The sequence below is a fragment of the Lates calcarifer genome, linkage group LG1, assembly GCF_001640805.2.
Source record: "Lates calcarifer isolate ASB-BC8 linkage group LG1, TLL_Latcal_v3, whole genome shotgun sequence".
Classification (NCBI taxonomy): domain Eukaryota; kingdom Metazoa; phylum Chordata; class Actinopteri; family Centropomidae; genus Lates; species Lates calcarifer.
The window spans coordinates 3,149,464-3,170,357 of record NC_066833.1 but is presented as its reverse complement, the minus strand read 5'-3'; the positions used below and the strand labels follow the sequence as shown (position 1 = coordinate 3,170,357).

General features: G+C 40.9%; 1 protein-coding gene across 1 annotated transcript in view; it reads left to right on the top strand.

Moving 5' to 3' along the window:
- vwa8 (von Willebrand factor A domain containing 8) overlaps positions 1-20,894 on the top strand; it is a 61,405-nt gene that overhangs the window by 16,973 nt on the left and 23,538 nt on the right. The window contains 17 exon segments of the mRNA XM_018704404.2: positions 164-356; positions 1,871-1,948; positions 2,040-2,155; positions 2,325-2,425; positions 3,279-3,385; positions 4,993-5,064; positions 5,721-5,797; positions 8,020-8,095; positions 9,742-9,877; positions 10,416-10,535; positions 10,923-11,128; positions 14,238-14,389; positions 16,336-16,444; positions 17,061-17,199; positions 17,839-18,026; positions 20,375-20,494; positions 20,740-20,804. Of these exon segments, the coding sequence (XP_018559920.1) occupies positions 164-356; positions 1,871-1,948; positions 2,040-2,155; positions 2,325-2,425; positions 3,279-3,385; positions 4,993-5,064; positions 5,721-5,797; positions 8,020-8,095; positions 9,742-9,877; positions 10,416-10,535; positions 10,923-11,128; positions 14,238-14,389; positions 16,336-16,444; positions 17,061-17,199; positions 17,839-18,026; positions 20,375-20,494; positions 20,740-20,804 (2,055 nt within the window).

Below are 20,894 nucleotides of genomic sequence, written 5' to 3'. Positions count from 1 at the left end.
ACACACACACATACACACACACACACACACACACCACACACACATCAGTGACAAACACCACGTGCACCTGCCCTCCACATCTACTTAAACACGGCTGAACAGATGTTTTCCCACTACAAGTGTGTAACTCTTGTCTGGTGTGTGTGTTTGTGTGTATTTTCAGGTCAATCTTCCCCATCCACCCGTCGTTCAGGGTGCTGGCCCTGGCGGAGCCCCCTGTTGTTGGTGCCAGTACAAGCAGCAGCAGCAACAGCAGAGGCCAGCAGTGGCTGGGCCCAGAGCTGCTCACCATGTTCCTCTATCACACTGTCACCCCACTGGCCAAAGGAGAGGAGATGGGCCTCATACAGGGACTGGTAGGACACACACATACACACGGAGACACAACACCTCCATACATACAATCCACACTGTTTACTGCTATATGTATCAGTGATTTGTAAACCATCCAATGTCATTTGTCCATTCACACTAGTTCACACGAGTGTGAAAAACCTTTCTCAATGAAACTAATAAAATGAAATTCTCTGAGACTGCATTATTTTAAGGATGACAAATCACTGTTCATTAGAATGACTCCAGTTTTAGATGGTACAATTGTACAACTTTTGTGAAACCTACAGGAAACCTAAAAGTGTGAGTTTGTTAATAAATAGGTGTTAAATGTGTTGGAAGTCTTATCAGCAGCTCCCAGTCATCATTGACTGTAACATGTTTCCCTGCTGTTTCTATGATTGTATCATTTTCATCTGCTGCCTCGGAGCTTCTCAGCAGTTGCAAATTGTTTTGTCAGAGACATGAAAGTTTTCAAATATGAAACACCGCTCTAACCTGGACGTCGCCTTTGATGCGTGATTAACTAGGTGCAGGTGAGAGAATAGAGACTTTCCAACTTCTGTGTAGAGTTTACCAGTGCAGGGGCTAATAGGAACTTATTTCAAGTGAGTCAGAAAAATGATATTTATATGCAGTGCTCCTTTTTTAGCCAGGACTCGATTCAAAACAAACAGAGTTGGTAAATAAGATTTAGTGCAGGATGCAGCGGTTCATTGTTGGCCTTTTGTGGAGCTCAGCAACAGCAGAGTTTTTCCAAATAAATTGTGACTTGGCAGTGATACTGTAAGGTGCAATGTTAAACAACTTGTTGGCCTCACACAGACACACTTATACAAAAAATGAGAGGCAGACCTTGTTTGGCCATTCACTGGGATGTTGTGTTGCTTGATTTGGTTCACCTGACATGCACTGATACTCTTGTCAGCACAGACAAACTTTCCGTTCAGTTTGTTGTTGGTTTAAATGTGGTGAAGCTGCTCTGTAGTATTTTTGGTGTTGGTTTATTTTTATTTCTCTGCAGCTCCTCTGTCATCTTTAGACTGTGGTGTATTTTTTAAAGATTTAATGTGCGATTTTTTGCCTTTTATTTGATATTATGAATATGTAGTATGAATACTGTATATGTTGAAATTTGCAGAACATTACAATAAATAATAATCTAATAAATTCATACTACTCACCTGACATCTGGATTTCAATGAGAAATGGCAGTGAACTGTGTGATTTTAATTATTATTTCATAGTTTGTGATTTTTAAGTTTTACAAACCATTTCACATGAATACCTACTCTCAGCTGTCTTTTGCGCTGTACTGTCAGGTGTTTCTATTATTGTGCCCACACTGTTTATATTTGTGAGGGTAGGCTAAATAACCTCTCTGTTTAATCACATACAGTTGAGTTAGCAGCAACAGCAGCAGTTAAATCAGCACCTCTCCTTTCAAATTGTGGATCAAGATTTTTGTAACTTAAATCCTTATCGAAATACTATCCTCTTCATCAGTCTGTCTTGCTTTCATTCTCTCACTGTTTAGACTCCTAATGTTCCAATGGAGGCAGCAGAGCAGCTATTGCATCTCACACACAGTCTCCGCAAGACAAACGACCCCACAGTAAGTGTGTGTATATGTGTGTGTGCTCTAACCAGTTTGTTTACATGTGTGCAATCTAAGTAATTTATTTGTGTGTGGTGTGTATCTCCAGGCACAGTCTCTGGCCTCTTCTCTCTCCACCAGACAGCTCTTGAGGATCTGTCGCCGTCTCTCTCAGTACCCCAAGGAAAGCATCGCTCATGCTGTCAATAAGGCTTGTCTCTCTAGGTACACACACACACACACACACACTCACACACCACGCATTCCTTGTTTCTGCGTGTTTATCTGGGCTGTGATTTATTGTGGCAGAAGTGCCATATAAACGGTGTGTTTTTTTTTTAAATGATCTATGATTGTGTGCACCAGTGATTAAACGTGTGCATGTGTGTTGTAGGTTCTTGCCCAGCCTTGCTCGTGCCTCCCTTGAAAAAAGCCTTGCCAACTGCTCCATACAGGACACACCAGATCCTGCTGAACACACCCGTAATCACAGCTGTAAGTTCCAATCACCTATCTCGATGAGATTTACTCAACTGCTCAATGTTTCATAGAGTAAAAGGAGTTTTTCTGCTATTTTAGTGTCCATCTAGGTTTAGGCCAGGGCTTTGAAGGTAAACCACCACTGGGTCAGTGTGGTGTCACAGTGTTCAGTTACAAGGCAGAACATTTAGCATAGATTTAGCAGTATTCTGCAGTTGTTCATTAATGTTGATGTGTACCACTTGCTGCTATGCTGTCAGCCAGTATTGACACCATCGCCTATTGCATGTGCTGATTCTTTGGCTTTCAGACATTTGGGGTTGATGTTTCTCCATCTACGATTTCACAGAGATTTATAGCTCTTGTAGGAGCTTTTATTGTGCTTAACCTAACAAGATGTCAACCTGTCTCCTCTGTTCCATGTGTGTGCGGATGGGGTTACACACATGTGTAGCAGGTGGCGAGAAGAGAAATGTGAAATGAAATGTGATAGACTCTTACATTGAAATTAAATGAGTACACAATAATTCGGTAAATCACATAAATAGAATATTTAGTTTTCTTAATTTTTGATTTTTAATAAATTTTTCTTTGGTTTCTTGGGAGGGCAGGGGGGTCACATTGGTGGGGCAAGCCACCCTGCCAAGACAGTGGTAGGGGAAACACTGTACCTGGAGGGCAGAGGTTAAAGAAGCAAGCTAAGATCTGATGAGTTGAGTCTGCAGACTGGAAGTCCAAATGTGGATAGCGGTATAAGGAACAGTTCCTCATATCAGTAGCTCTAGAGGAGTTGCTCAGCAGGAAGAATTCTCAAGTCAAGGCCAGTGCAAACACACTCACAGTGACAGCCTCTCCTGTATTTCTCCAGGTATGGTAAAGGATGGTGTGTTGACTATTGGCAACGTGTCTGCTCCCATCTACAACCCCAATGAGAAAATGAAAGTTCCAGACGTGCTCTTTTATGATAATCCTCAGGTAATCACGCACCCATTCACAACCAAATATATACGTAGTGAGATACATGGTCCAGTCAGTCCAAACCAAATCTGTAACAGCAAGAAAACATTTCACCAAGCCTTTGTGTGACTGTAAAAGAGGTCCAGAAAGACATTCATTTCCAGGACATGACCCAAATTTCATCACATAAGGGCTAAAAGCTGGATTAGAAACAATAAAGAATAATCCAGTGTTTTTGTTTTTTTTCTCTCCCAAACTGAGAAAGATCAGTCTGTGTATTCATCACTACACAATATTCACAGCACACACAATGTTCATTCAAATGAGATCATACACCAGCGAAAAGCCAACTCTGATCCTCTTCAGTTTCAGTCCTCCTCTTGTTATTATTAATATCACTCTGTCCTTGTTGCAATGTGTGTGACTTTATTTCATTATGAAGGATTTTGCTTTTAGTTCTGGTATTAACTGATATTTCCCAAGGCCACGCTCTTTGTTGTTCCTGCCTGGCCCTTTCAGATACACTGGAGTCTCGCAGATGCTAATCTCAGTCCTGGCCTGGCAGTAAAATTGGCCCCAGTACACTGTAGCTGACCTGGATTTTATTGGATAAGAAAGCAATGTGACTTTAATTCTGCACTGTATTCATGCCTTAGTGTGTCCAGCAGGAAAACACTTGATATCATTGAATGGTTGTGGTTAGCTTACAGTTGTGATCATTATGAAAAAGAGCAAAGGTCTTGCAAAATCAATACAGTACATACCATAAATCTATAAACAGATACAAATGGACACCATGCCCTCCTACAACTGCACATTTTCATTGCTAGTATTAAACACACATCAAGAAATGCAGAGATCTGTAAGCTCCTTTGCCTGTAGATGTAATATAGTAGTTTCAGCATCATGTTTATTGATCTCTTGTATTAAAATAAAATTCCCACCTTATGTAATGTTTAGCCTCTCACCTACTAACTCAGTGGCAACGGCTCTAACAAAATACATACAACTGCTGAAATCTTAGAAATTATCAGTTACCGCTCTGCTAAGCTACATGAATTTATTCTAGTTATATTATATATTATTACATTGTTGATCTATAAGTATAGGTAGATTTTATATTTTGTTTGGTGAAACATATACACCCCTTTTTGTTTACTTCAACGTTGGTGTGTCATGTCTGAACTGATTGGCCACTGTGGCCCAGTGTGACTACAGCATGCCCAGGGAGGAACCAGCTAAGGAAATGACACTCTGACATCCTCTGGCAACACCGGTAACGCTGTGTGACCCAGATTTATTTCTTTCCCACTCTTTCTCCCTGTCCTCATTCTGCCCTTTTTCTTCTGCCTGCTTATATTGGAGACTGAAATAAGAGTGGAAGAGGCTGAGATAGGATGAGAGCAAGGAGGATGCCCTACTTTTTGAATGGCCTGCTTTCTGTCTTTAGAGTAGAAACACAGTTGTGAAAAGCACTGAGAGCAGAGGGGAGGAGAAACCTTATCCCTGTTTTTTTGTATGTATGTATAGTATGCATGTGAAAATGTCCATCTGGGTTCAATTAAAGTCATGTTATAACTTGTGAGCTATCTGTTAGTTGACTGTTTGTTTAAATGTTTCTGCAGCACATGATGGTGATGGAGGACATGCTGAAAGACTTTCTGTTAGGAGAGCACCTCCTTTTGGTGGGCAACCAGGTGAGTGTCATGTGCCGTCCATAGAGATCCAATTGTGCCCTGTTTGAGTGTGGAGGGATGTTATGAAACTGGCTCCCTGCACCCTGATGTCACCCTCCAACCCCTCCTGCACACAGCTGTCTGTGGGCATAAGGGAGCATGTAGCACTTCCTCAGGGACACTCTGTGCCCCCAGTCTGGTCCTAATGGGCAGAGGAGAAGGGGAGGAGGAGGGATTGAAAGTGGACGTGGTGTGTTGGCAGCCCAGAGGTGGTTGTGTTTGTGTGTTTTTGCATTAATGTTTATGTGTGGGAGAGAGACTGAGTGGGAGAAGCTATTTGCAAATCTGAGTGCATGACCATGCATGGGCGAAGCTAAGACATTAGGAGCTGTCAGAGCAGCTTACTGGATGTCTGACAAACTGGCCGAGAGACTCAGTAGCCATCCAGGAGAGGCAGGCTCTATGGGAAGCCAGTGGGAGTCCCAGGGAACAGCCCCTGTCACAACATACAACCATCCAAACCAAGGGACACACTCGGCTCTCCCTGTGTCTGCATAGATGGAATGAACACCTCTTTATCTCTCCTTACAGCCTAGCTACTGAACATATTTGATACATAAAGATACGTTTCTTCAACTTAAGTTGTTGCTAAATGTTTTGTTTTCCAATCCTTTCAGGGTGTGGGTAAGAATAAGATAGTGGACCGGTTCCTGCACCTTCTGAATAGGCCCAGAGAATACCTACAGCTCCACAGGTGAGGAGAATCAACGTGTTATTTCAAAGTGCACACAAGTATTTTACCCAAGCACTTTTCCACTTACAGGTGTCACATTATCTTGGAAACTACTGAAGGTTTTTTGAACGTGCACTTGTGAACTTTCCCTCTTCACCTAAAGCCATACACAGAAGGAAAATTAGAAAGAAATGTCAGTCACTGTGGGCTTCATTCTCTTTTCTAATCCTCTTTCAACAGTTTGAGCTTTTCCAGGCACTGCATAAGAGAGTGTTATATACCTAGCTCTGCTAAAGACAAAATCCTCTGACCAACTTTTTCCATTTTTCATCACCGTCTCAAACTTTCTCTGAATATCGTTGTCTGAAAAAAACATTTTTTTAATCAATATCGTGGATTTTTATTATTTTTGTGCATTAAAAGTTCATAGTCTCAGGTTCAGTTCTTCTTCTTGTTTTTACACTTTGTTACTTCTGTTGGGATGGTCGAGAGGTTCCCAAACAGGATGTCAGTTTCTTGGTCAGTTATGAGGATTTTCAGGAGTAATCAACACATATGTTTCTTTGATGTGCTTGTAGTTTCCCAACAAGAAGAACAAAGCAGCTCTACTTAAGGGAGACGTGAGCAGCCAGCGTTTTCACTTACCCCCCTGCCAGCCTCTTCCTTCCCATCTAAGGGTATCAAAGACTATTTTAGTCCTCAGTAAATGAGGCCATCCTTCACTAGAACAAGGACTTTACATGGCCATATTAAAGAAGCATTTCAAGAAGTCCTTGTTAAGTTGGGTTCACTGCTTCTATAAATACTCACATGATCACACCTCAGGAAAATTAGGTCAGAGTTGCTCATCCATGAAGCAATGAGTTATGTGCTGTGAAATCAGCCTTGCTATTGAATGTAATTTAGATCAATCAGAGGCAGAGACGGGCCTTGTATTGATCTTGCCACTAATAAGAAGGTGGTGCTTTGTGTGTCTGAGATAGGCAACAAGCAGAATGCCAATAAGTCATCACATACAAACCCGAATAACTGAAGGAAAATAGATGAAATTCAGTGAGATTGAGTCTGTGGTCAAATATCAAAAGCACATCTACATGTAGAGATAACAGATTTCTCCTCTCGATTTGCGTGTATGTGTAGTTTGTCAAAGTCCTGTGAAAGTCGAAGAGGAGATGAGCATGGATGTGGCCTGGTTAGCTACTGTAGCAGCAGCTAATATTAGACCAGGGCAGAGGCAGGAGGATCTGTGCATGTGGCTTTTGGGAGCCTGTGACTGAAAGCCTACAGAGATGTGGCTCAGAAAAGCAAGAGAGATGCAGCCAGCCAGGGAGGAAACTAGGACAGCTCCTGGGTCACACTGAGATATTGAGGAGAGAGGGGTGTTGGAGGGAGGGCTGGAGGGTGGGTTGAAGAGAAAGAGGGAGTGATAATTTTGGATGCCACTAGGGAATTAAAGTTATTGGGGAGATGCTTCAATGTTATGTTTCATTTGCTGGCCTGTTGATTTTAAGTACAGTATAACTGACACCATTTTTCACTGGCCTGCATCTTTGGTGATTGGTATTGAGGTAAAAGAACACTGCACAGAAACCAGATATGGAAATGCACTGAAGACATGTGAAATCTGTTCATCAAAACCACCTCTGGAGATCAGTGAAAACTCACTTGGCCTCTGTGAGAACAAAGTATGAGGAGGGCTACGAAAAAAAAAACTGGTGTAAATTGGACTTTTTACAGTTAAGTTACAGCTTTTTTACTTACTTAAAGAAACTCAGCACCTTATTTTACTTTTCTTACCACTTTTCACGTCACTCTTTATAACTGAAAACTTCTCTGAGGTTTGTTCTCAACAAACACTCCAAGCTTTGGGTTTGTGTGTATATATTTCAGGTAAATCACCATTTTAAACTGATCTGCTCCTTTCTCTGGACATGTGAACCAAAAACAATGAAGTTAATTATAAATGTATAGAAGCCTAGTATTCCCAGGTTGCTTGTGGTTGAGGAGCAAATGAGCTATTTAGAGAGGAAAAGAGAAATCTGATTTCAGTTTTTAATGGAAAGACACCTATTTCTAAGACCTTTTTTTTTCTTACAATATGAAGAAACTTTGGAGTCAAGGTGCAGAGGGAAATTTTACATCTGACCTAATAAGTGCAACTTCATTTCTATAAATGAATATATACAGTGTCACCTCATTGTTGTGCATGTGTGTGTATGTAACCCTGTTTTCTGCTCCCCCAGGGATACGACTGTCCAGACTCTGACCCTGCAGCCCTCGGTGCGAGATGGGATCATCACGTACGAGGACTCTCCTCTGGTCAGTTAGTAACACACATTTAACACACAATTGGCCATTTGATCCCATAAACACAATGCACTGAAATTGCGGCCTGATAAAGTTGCAATTGTAATTGTATGTTCAAGTAATTGCTTTTGTAAATGGCGAAGTTGTGTCAGCCACCCACACACCCACAGTGGCTCAGCAAAAACTTCCCATTTCAGCTCTCATCTGTTTTGGATTTGGTTTGAGCTGCCTGTCTGCTGGGGAGACATAAAGGAAGCACTCCAGTGATCACATTAGGCAATTTACTTTGTAACAGACATTAGAAAGAAAGAACAGAGTCATCAAACATTATCTTGCCTTGTGTTCGTGCAGCCCGGCTCAGTGTGGTTGCATTCATTGTGTGAGACCGAGTAGCAAATTAACTCGACTGTGCAGCAGCTAGATTGACTGGCAGGTATCTGACATATATGTCAAGCATGTGTAAAAAGAGATTGCTTTACATGCTCAGTGTATCATATCAACAGGAGGGAAAAAGACAGTATTGAATTTTTTTGTTTCTTCCACACACTTTTCATATGGTATCCATGCATTTTTCTCTCTCCTCCTTTTTTCCCAAAGCCTGCATAGCTTCCGTACTTCCTTTACAGACTCATTTTCATGACTCGCTACAGTTTACCTTTTTTTACAGCAGACATATTGACTTGCCACAGGTGTAAATGTATAATGTAATGTATAATGTATAAATGTGTAACCACACTACACAATTTAAGGTTTCTAAAAGAGGTCATAGAATCTGGAATACAGTTTCCGGTTCTATAGTAAACTTTTTCCCAGAGATAAAAAAACATGTTAAGAAATTCCTTATTGTCAACTCTTAGTATCGCAAAGCCCTGCACCAAGTATTTTGGCTGCTTAGTTTGGGCAGAGTCTTGCAGAGATTTACATGAAGTCAAAGAAAATCTGTGTGCCAGTTAGGAGGATAAAGGCCATAGTAGCACCAACCTTAACAGGTGCAACAGGAGAGTAAGCAACACTTTTATAGACCAAAGAAATAATACAATAATAATGCATTTTTGCGTAGTGGTCACACTTGGTATTGCAGAGGCCACATGTTGCACACACGCTCCATGCTCTGAAAGTGAATACATTCTTGATACATTGATCATACACACCCACATTCATGGTATACACATACACAGTCCTGAGGTCTAATTAATCAAAATAAGTGGAAACACCTGCGAGGGTCGATAGTCGGTATCTAGGACCTTTAAAGGGAAATTCCAGTTTGATAAAACTGGAGTTTATATACATAGTTTTGGCCACCTTTTCTATCTGTTATAATTATATTGTGCTCACCAAATGAACTTCTGAGATCTAGGGGGAGGCTTATTTATACAGGAGTCTGATGAGTAAGATGATCAGATTGCCACAGGGTTCACGTCCAACACCGCATCTGTAACAATCTTAGTAAGGTGCATATCATTTCTTCCTTTTAACTTATTAAGAGCCTCCAGTAAAAGGTTCACCTTTTATCTGACATTTTTAAACAAATGAGGTGTGTGTGTGTGTGTGTGTGTGTGTGTGTGTGTGTCTGTGTTTCTGTGTGTGTGTGTGTGTGTGTGTGTGTGTGTGTGTCTGTGTTTCTGTGTGTGTGTGTGTGTGTGTGTGTGTGTGTGTAGGTTAAGGCAGTGAAGCTGGGTCACATATTAGTGATCGACGAGGCCGACAAAGCTCCTACGAACGTCACCTGCATCCTCAAAACCCTGGTGGAGAGTGGAGAGATGATTCTGGCCGACGGACGCAGAATCATATCAGGTACACACATATCCACAATCACATGCGCATGGAGGATTTAACACCTTGACAGCAGACACGTCCCAGATACAATGAGCAGACAGAAGCAGGTCCATTAAATGGACGAGTTGAGGATTGGATGTCCTAGAAGACAAACATGGTTAAAACATCAGATGCAGGACACTAAAGGAGGCTTAGGATAAAAGCCTTTATGGACAGGTACCAGTAGATTTTGGATCATGCTGGACTGTAAACATGTAGTTTTTCCATGTAGTCCCACGTAATCACACAAGCTGCTGACAGCTGCTCCATTGCTGAGAGTCTCTTCCTCCCAGAGGAATGCAAACATAACCATGAGACTTCATAAACACAAACTTGAGAGTTCCAGATGCTATCAGAACAGTAACGGTGTGTGTGAGACTCAGTGACACAAATCAAATCAAAACACTGAGAATTAAGAAGAAGATAGAGGCAGAAACAGGAAGTATGAGTGCTCACTGTGATGCGTTTGCTTGTCATGTCGTGTGATGTGCTAACGATTACTGTTTCTCCTCCAAAGATCCACGTGAAGCTAAGGGGAGGCCCAATGTCATAGTCATGCATCCAGACTTCAGGATGCTTGTCTTGGCTAACAGACCTGGCTTTCCTTTCCTGGGCAATGACTTTTTTGGAGCTCTAGGTACAGACACATGCACAACACCCACGACCTACTACAGATGAATAGTCATTTTCTTTATTTAGTTTCACTCATATTTTTACCAACTAAGCAGTAGCTTTTACATTCCTTGCCTGTAGATGCTGCAGATCAGCAGGTTTAAACTGCAGCTGCTACTGCTACTTTGCTGACTCTAGGTATCACAGGTTGGACTGGAATTGCGTGTTTGAAACTGCTCTTGTTGAGTCTCTGCAAGTAGATCATATTGGCAGGGCCTGTTTTTATGTGCTCAATCAATGATTCCCATTACAGAGACCAGCAAAGTGGACAAGCAGAACTGTGTCAGTGTGGTTTAGGTGGGGAGCAACTACCCCTACAAGAAAAGATGACTAGTTGCTGTCCTCTGAACAGGTGATATTTTTAGCTGCCATGCAGTGGACAATCCAAAGCCCCAGGCAGAGCTGGCAATGCTGAAACAGTATGGCCCAGACGTTCCCGATGCTACTTTGCAGAAGCTGGTGGCTGCCTTTGGAGAGCTGAGGTCCATGGCTGACCAGGGCACCATCACCTACCCCTATTCCACTCGAGAGGTGGTCAACATCGTCAAACACCTCCAGGTAAGAAGAACACTAAAACATCCATATACATACTGTATGATACATATTCTTCAACTGAACAGCACTTCTTTTGCTTTTTTATTTTCTCAGGTTTGGTCTCAGACTTCTTTTTATCAATTATTCATAAAGATTATGTGACCTTAATGCTACACTGCTAGATGTTTTAATAATGCAAGAGAGTGTCTTCACAGCACAGCTGTGACAGAGAGGGAAGACTGTGTTCCCACCTCAGTCCAAACTGACCAGAGCACACACTCAGACACACACATTAACCTTCTCTGTTACACAAGACTGGCTGTATAATCTGCAGCTGGTCTTGGTCCCGGTTACGTCATAAAAGAACTATGATAAAAGGCAAAAGAGTACAGTTGCACAGGTTGCAGCTGTTCTGAATGGCCAGACGTGAGGGAGGGATGAAAAGCTGGCCGTCACAGAGAAGGGCGAGACAAGATTGTTTATTTTCAGATAGTCTCTCCTGGAAAGCGTTCATAGTGCTGCACTCAGTTGTCCGATGCAAAGATGACACAATTTTTTGTGTAATGCACAAAAAAAGAGTTTGAGAAGTTTAGACCCTTTTTTTCTGGTAGTCTAAATGGAAGAATGGAAAGGGAGTTAAAGGGAGGGTCTAGGAGATGCTGGCACACAGAGAAACATTGAGCAGGGAGAAAAAGAATAAATCAGGGGTGGTGGTGGTAATAGAAATGAAAACACATCATATTATCTGTGATGTATCACACTATAGGTGCTGTCAAAGAAGTTTCTCTCCTTCCATTCACCCATTTCACCATTTATCCACTCATTATTCAGAGCCCACAGATTTGCACCACAAAACATCCCTCCAACTCAGCAGATAGCTGAGAGTAATTATGGTCATGTTTCACTTCAGTGTCCTTTGGAAGTCTGGGATCATCAAAGCAACATATTTCATGCTGGATGAGATTCTTGCACTCTCTCACTTTGGTTTCTGTCTGTATGAAATTACTAAATAGACTCCAGTGGGAAACAATTTATTTCTTATATTACTATTATATATAATCTATCCAAGACTTCAGAAACAAAGTGACATTCAAAACACAGTGTAACATTCATGAGTGTTTAGCAGAGAGTATTGTAGCCATAGTTACTACAGTTTTAATTCTGTTTTATTGTTTTGCCGTTGCCGTTCAGCTTCTCCATTCATGTGTCCATCTCCAGATGAACAGTGTGGAGCCATAGTGTGTAGCACATGCTGATTACATACATACATACATTACACTTCCCCTTCCTCACCTTTACTCCCATCATCATCATCATCAATATGCTGCTGTTTACAATTTAGCAGTAAAAGTAAAAACAAGGAGTATTTTCAGCTTGTTTGACTGAATGGAATATACACATGCTTATTTCATACAGTATGTATTTGCCTTTTTTCCCTTTCCCTTTTTCTGCCTTCCTGTAGTGTTAGTTGTCTAGAGATGTACACAATGTATTTAAAAAGAAGGAATAATGTTGAGAAACTAGAGTAATGGCACTTGGAGTGAAATTACAATTTGAGGTTGCACCATTATCAATAGCGGATCAATAATTCAGTGCACAGGGACAAGCCCTTACATTTGATTTCCCCACTGGCCACCCACTCCTGTCATTAATCACCACCAGCACTGACATGTGGAGGAGAGGGACAGATGAAAGACAATTTAGTTGAGGTCTAAATTGCTTCTTTCAAGGCAGTAGTCACTGTTGGTCTTAATCACTATTTCACATTTGGTCATAATTGCACCTTTGTGGTAACTGGGAGCCCAGATCAATACAGCCCAGTGGTCTGTACGTTTAATCTATATTTTAGCTTTAACCAGTTTGGAAGAGGTTGTTATTGACTTTGCATCAATTTATACGACAAACAGTGTAAGTAACTTGTAATATGTAGTTGTGAAAGTGCAATTATTCTCCGAATAATGCCCCAGGATCCAGAGCTGTGAAATCATTATGAACATTGTGTCTTTTTAAAAATGCATAAAAACAGTCAATTGTAGCTCCTACCATAAACACTTAAACTAGTTCTTGTTTGGCTTGGAGTAAGTGTCCAGACTTTACTTTTTTCATTTTTTGTTGATGCTGCTTCCTTCACATGATATACTGCATATAATAATACCCCTACACCCCTTCTATTTAGGCAAAGGTCTTATATAGCTCATTGTGCTTAGACATTTAAGCAAGCATTAAAAGTTGGGTGTATTGTACACAAACAGTACCCAGCTTTTACTGGGACAGAAGGCTTGCCTACAAAAATAAGGAGAAATGTCTGTTTAAAGTTACCAGAACCTAGAGTAGTGTTTTCATGTTGCCTGTTTTGTTTGATCAGCCGCAGGAGAATTCAAAAGATATTCAGTTTATAATGATATGAAATGAGGAAAAGCAGCAGATTCTCACAGTTGAGAATCCTCTGTCTGATGAGGGTGGAGCTATATTCTGTGACATTGAAGAAATGAATTTATTTTACCTCTACCCTTCTGAGAGGAACTCACCTACAGTAGTCTGGATTTTGTCTCCCAACATTTTCATTGTTTAGTAAAGATTTCTTGACTGTATCACAGTATCTCCTCTCTCTTTCTCTGCCTACATTGCCTATTTACCAGAGTATCACCATAGTTACTGTACAATACAGAGAATTTATTGAGGCAATATAACTTGTATCTCTCTAATTATATCACAGACACAATAACAAATGCTGTAACACCCTCCATAAGAGAGAATAGACTTGTTTGAACTGTCAGTGTTGTGGTCAGAGTCTCGCGATGAGTTACTGTTCAGATAGCATGCCTTATTCCAGACTCTGCCCCCACATTGACCCCTGTTGAGGAACTGTAAATCATATTAACTTTTGTTCCTTGTCTGACCCTCTTCACTCCCTCTTCTCTGCTTTTTTCCCCTGTTCTTCCTCCTACTTGCAACCCCCCCTGCGCTTTTATCTCTTTTTCTTATCTCCTCTTCATTCCAATCGCTATCCTCCCTCTCTCTATGTGTCCACACTCTCCTTTTTTTCTCCTTTTTGGCAATGACCCTTCACTTTTCCTTTATCCCCATCCATCCTTCCTTTCTCTTTCTCCTACTCCACTTTACCTCCCAACAGAAATTCCCTGGCGAGGGTTTAGCCAGTGTGGTGCGAAATGTCTTCGACTTTGACTCATACAACAAAGACATGCGGGAGGTTCTGATAGAGGCACTGCACAAGCATGGGATTCCCATCGGAGCCAAGCCCAGCTCTGTCAAACTGGCTAAGGAGTAAGGCATCAGGAGCACAAGATACTAGGATTACACACACACACACACACACACACACACACACACTAAAGGCACATTCAGGCACATCTAATACCTAACACACAGACAAAGTGTCAGACAGGCTCACAGTAATAGAGAGCACTCAGGAAGAGCTTAGAATAAGGAATAAAAAAAATCATAGGCATCACCTTGCTGTGTTATAAATCTCATTAAAATGAAGATATAACAGTGCGTCACCACAGCTAGGTCTCGTGTAGGCCAAAGTCCATACAGTTTTTCCTCACTTCTAATAACAACTGGATGGACCAAAATGCAGTTAAAGCTTTTATTCAGTGATAGAGAAGGTCACTGCTAGCAGAGGTCTACTGATCAAACCTCCAGAGAGGACAGGTACTATTGACAGTGACTGATAATGTTATACACTCTCAGCAAAGTAACGCAAGTAGTGTTGCCATTGGAGAACCATTTGTCTTGCTAGATGGAACCCTTTCCAGGGTTACACTGGAAATCTATCAGAGGCTTCCAGTTAATTGTGCTAAAGCACCATAACTTGCAGTGAATGAATAGCAGTGATCATCTTCAGATCATCGTCAGACATTAAACATGTCTCAGAAGCTACACAGTTAATGCTTGTGATTTTAAGCATTATCCTAAACTCTTAATTTGACATCACAAAAACAGAATGAAGGCTGCATTTTCTTTGCAGCATAACTCCATGTTATCGTGTTACTCAGTTATAAGATTACATCTAAAATAAAATTGACAAAATTATAATCTGTGTTTTAGAGGTGTTTTAAAGGTTCCAAAATTGTTCTTCTGAAGCAGCTTCTTCATATGAATGGTTCTTGATATCATAGTTAGAAATGTTTGACTTTCAAAGAACCTTCCTAGAGGCTTATCAGCAGAAAGTGGTTTCTGAGTGGGCAGTGGTTCTAGATAGAATTGTTACCTCTGTGTGGAGAACCATTTTGGAGCCCCTCTCACTGAGCATTTGTCTTTTAGACATCATTTACTGATTTTGAATGAAATCCTGAAATGCTTGAAATCGGCTGATGTTGACAACTGGTTTCAGACTGGATTCAACTTTGAGGTTTCCATGAAGTAAATTAACGGCTGTCTACATCACTCACATTACCTCACCTTTCCTATAAGGGGAAGATAAGATTCTAATATCCACTACATTGTCTCATTATGTAAAGCTTTGGCTTTTGAATAAAGGAAAATATTTGTTTCTTCTGTCTCCTGTGGTTTTATTTTAACTTATCTCATTCGTAAATTCACTTTCATAAACTTCTCAAGTTAAATCTTGAGAACCAAGCAGGGCAGAAACAAGTATTTTCCTTTAACAATTACGTAATTGATTCATTGATTCATCCAGACCAGGTCCATGATCCATGCGTTAGTGATTTAAAGGCCATCTTGAACAGTTTATATTGGACTAGTTGCGTTGCCCACAACATCTTGTATACATAAAAGCAAATATTTTGTCTCTTGATTTCCACTTTTGGACATGGAAAACAAGAAACTGTTTCTCTTCTGTGTCTCATTGCTTTTCCATTCATAGAAATATTTACGGTTAGAGGACTGTCCAGCGTCCAACCATTTTATCCCCTCGGAATGTCTGTGTTTTGTGGTTGTCTTGCATCTTTCTCTCCACCTGTAGCCAATAAGACTGTGGCCACAATCCAGCTATGATTCATGGGAAGACCAGTAAACATCTGACCACACACAACAAGCCGAGCAGGGACTCTCACACACACATAGATCCTTGTCCCACATATATTTGTTGTACACCGTATTGAGACATTTGTTTTGAAGAATTCTCACTCAAAACGTAACGTAACGTAACATAAAAGCATTAATGTGCATATTGTATACTCAAATTTTTCAAGTGTCTGACTTAATTTTTACGAGGCAGTCATCACCATGTGACCTTCAATCTTTAGGTTGCCCCTGCCAGAGGTTAAGATGACAGGATACTGGACAATAAACCAAGGTGGTAACGCTCGCCGCAAACTGCTCTGTCCCACTGAGACACACTCCATAGACATCAAGGTAAACACACACAAGAAACTCAATCTTAAAAGCTCACCAGCACAGCACATACAAAAGTGGCCTCAGTGCCCCCCCCCCCCCCAATTCTCTCACATGTGGTGGAACAGCATTTCAATAGTGATAATCTGATCTGAGTGAATCCTTCACCTTCATTGCTGTATTGCTGCAAAACTATGACTGCTTGAAATATATAAATATGAAAATAAAAAAATAAAATATTCTTAATGTGTACAGTATGGATGCAAGACTAAGAAGCAGAGAAACAGATTACATAGCAGTGGTTTGAGATGTTCCAATGGGCATTTTGATACTCTGTCTGTTGTGAGAACCTGTCATCTTTGAGACACGTAACTGACATGAGTCTAAACTGACTGATGAAGGAGAAAACAATCTGCTATCTCTCAGGCTTACAGGGGGATACATGTTTTATACATGCAAAATTTATACATGCAAAACTTTATAACCGTTTTAGGAGTTTCATGTGTAGTGTCAGAAAAAATGAGCAGCTACCATAACACTGTTACTCAGAATTTAAACACCAGTGTTGTTTTTTCATACTGTAGAAGTGTGTGTGTGTTTGTGTGTGCTGCTGAAACAGTGTGTCTTGTATTTCCAGGGCCCCGTGTTTCTGCGTGTTCAGGGTTACCCCTGCAACAGGCAGGAAAGCAGGGCTTTGAGTTTCAGTGAAGAGAAAGCCCACTGGCAGATTCCCATGAATGAAGTCAACATCATCTGCGATGTCACCACCAAAGATGGTAAACACACACACACACACACACACACACACACATACACACATAACACAAACACTACCATATGATATATTCTGCAGTCTCTTGTCTCAATTTTTGTGTTCATTTAGAGATATATAAGATAATCCAGTGGATGAAGTGTATAATAAAGGAATGATATCTACAGACAGAGTAGTTAGGAAAGAGACATTTCACTCTTATTAAGTCTCCTACCCTCACTATGTGTGTATGTGCACAGCTATGCAGCGAGATAAATACACTTCCAATAATGGTTGAAGGCAGTGGGTGGCTTGAGAATTTTTTACTGGAGTCAACTCTGGGACTGTAATAATTCCTGGAAAAAACGCAAGTAATTCAGTTACAGTGACTACAAATCAGAAAAAACATAAGATCATAAACAGGAGTTAGAACAATGGTAAATATAAAAGCGAATCAGAACATGAACATAAACTGGATTTACAAATGTGTAGACTAAATTTGTTAAATTGCCAAATCAGTTTGTTATATTGTAGAAGTTGCACATTATTTTAGTGACATCTAAATAAAACCCAAAAGATCTACTGACTGTAATAGCTGGGTGTAGACAGACATGCATTTCTGAATTAATTACAATCCAACGTTCCCTCTATTTTTGTTTTGCAGATGTGTTGTATGTGGCCACGTGTAACCCAGTGTCCCTGTACTCCATGAAGGAGCGCGGGGAGACGATCCAGTGCATGGAGCTTTATGACATCTTCCCCAGGACCATCAGTGGTGTCTGGCAGCCCTTTGTCACCATTGCTCCCCTTGGGAGTCCTCTGGACGGACAGGTGGTGCTGCACGAGGAGCAGGTTGGCACGCACACACACACACACACGCACACACACACACAAAGACAGCCTTGTATGACTAAGCGATCACACTGATTAGTTTAAATTAGATTAGATTCAGCTACATTTTTCTGAATTCCCATGGGAAACTTTTGCCATCGCATCGGTGTGTCAGAGGACTAGGATATCCAAGTATCTTACTATCACTATGGAGAGCAAAACCTGGCCACCAGTTAGGTCAGACTATGCTATGACATCACACTGTAACAGTGGTTAAATGTCCAAATCAGAAGAGGGTATCTAATAACTTTAGTTTTAACTCCAAAAACATAATCTACAACTTTTTGTCTTCATTTTTACATTTTATTTGACAGTATTTCCACTATATAATTCCTCATATACAGTGCATATGGATGTGTTAATGGCTTTAAAAATAGTGCTGATTATTATTTATGACCTAATACACATCAGAGGCAAAGCTTCTGGTTTGAAACCTGCCCTGTTTACAGTATTCTGCAATCTTCTCCTCTTTTGCTTGGGCATTGCTGCCTGTTACAATACATTACTGCTGCCAACTGTGACTGCCCTCTGCAGTCCAGATAAGTATGTATCACCTCATCCCAATGCATAGGCATACATGTCCTCATTCAAATGCTGTGAACAGAGAAGACATTAGAGAGAAGTGAAGGTAAGAGTAAAGGTACTGAAAAGAAAATAAGCTTGCAGCTTTGTAGTTAAGGTGGAATTCATAGTGGGTATCATTACCTTTTCTCATAGGAGAACAGATAGCATATATACTGTAAATGTCATAGTCAGAGTTATGTGGAACACCATACAAGAACAAGGTGGAGTGAGGGGGAAGTTGTAATAAAACACACCTGTACACTCACTCACTAACAATCACAAAGAAATCATACTCCTGTTTCTTTGGTCTCATGTCCTTATTCACTGACAACATGTAGCGTGACAGCTTATGCAACACTGGCATTTCAATGTTTTCTCTTTTTCAGAAGATAACCACAGATTCCTCAGATTTAAAATAGCCGTGCACAAGTCTGTTAGAGTTTCTTATAATGGTTGGTGGTTAGTGGTTGTTTTGCTATTGAATCTCCTTTACCCCATAAGACCCTGGCCTGTGACAGCAGAGCATCAGACAAGAACAATGCGTGTTGGCTATTTCTCCAACCAGAACACTTTACAGCTGGTGCATATTAGGCAAGAGGAGGACTTCTAAAAATACCATTGTGATGGATCATGTTACGTCTGTCTAAAAATGAAGAGGTCCAGACAACATAAAGTTCATTCACAGGTCGATTGGCCTTCCAGGGAAATCAGTGAAACCATCATATACAAACACACTCATACATACACAGACACACACACAAACACACTCTTGCAGACACATATGCAAATGTATGTTCTACTTGGAATTTACACAGACATACACACATGTACCCAAATGTAATAATGCTACATTCAGGGGCATGCAAAAACAAACTCAAAGACATAGTTACATATACAGTTTACCCTAACTCACACACACAAGACCTGAGTGAAACCCCCCAGCCTGTCAGAAGACACGTCCACATGCAGGACATACATGTGGACTCACACATGTACACGCTCGCTCCGAAGCTTGAACATGTTTAGAATCAGGAAATGGGGTTTTCCTTCTCTCAACAGCTCAACCAGTCCTCAGTACAGTAGTGTGTATGTCAGGAATGGGAGGCCATAAGGAAGCCATTAGTGTGAAGCAGGGCAGCCGGGGCCGAGGCCGAGGCCAGCTCCCCTGTGGCTCCTTCTCATAAAACTCAATTGAAGATGAAGCCTAGTGCGTCACAAACGAAAGCCTTTTGCACAGTTCACCCAACACACACTATACACACACACACACACACACACACTGCAACATCCTACTGCTCATCTGATATGAATGAAGGAAGCGCACAAACACAGGAGCTCATACGGACAATAAGTCTAGCTAAATTGAATTGAATTAACTTGCCATGAAGTGTTCGCATTAGATGGAGTTAACTGGACATCAGCAGTCTGATCCATCTGGAGAAGAGCACCCTCAGTTGGCTGTGGTCAAGCAGGAAGTTATTCAGAAATTATTCACTCTGTAGAGTGTATGAGGTTTTGACATCTGACTTACTTCAGCTTTAGTCCAAATTAATGGTGTCCTAAATTATAAATTGCACACCAGTAGAGAAAGGCACCAAAATGTGGATTGATGTGTGATTTAACAACACACAGAATATAGGTCTACTGTCAGGAGGTGTAAGCATGATTTAATGTTAGAACATTTTGTTCTGGGTCCGGTTTTATTCAGTAATTTCTGTCTGTCTTTCAATTTGTGTTTTTGCCAGAGTAACACAGTGCTCCACTTGGACTTGGTAACAGGCGCGGTGCGGAGGCTCATGTTGTCTCCAGACAGTGAGCAACCCACAACCAGAGCTTCACACTGGTGGAGCAATAAGGAACAACAGGTCAGAGATCATCTCCACTATTCATTCAAGATAGACCAGTTTTCTTCCCGTTTTACAGAAAGACTTGTTAGTATTTGTACTTCACGTATTTGTTTTTGGTGATGAATTAGAACACATCATCCTGTCTAAAATGTTTTTCAAGGGGCTGGGGCAGATACATTAGGAGTAAAGAATAATCACTGAACAAATCATTTCAAAACAATGTTTGACGTGAATGTGTTGCATGTATTGTATGATTTTTGCAGGGAGGGCATAAAATGTGCAGTGACTTCGCTCACAAAAACTGGCTTCTCTTCTATAAGGAGGATGGGTAAGTAACTCTGTTCCTGACCAGATTATCCTTTGTTAAACAACACCATCTCAGTCATACAGTGGTGTCAGTCTCTGCTCTGTGTGCTTG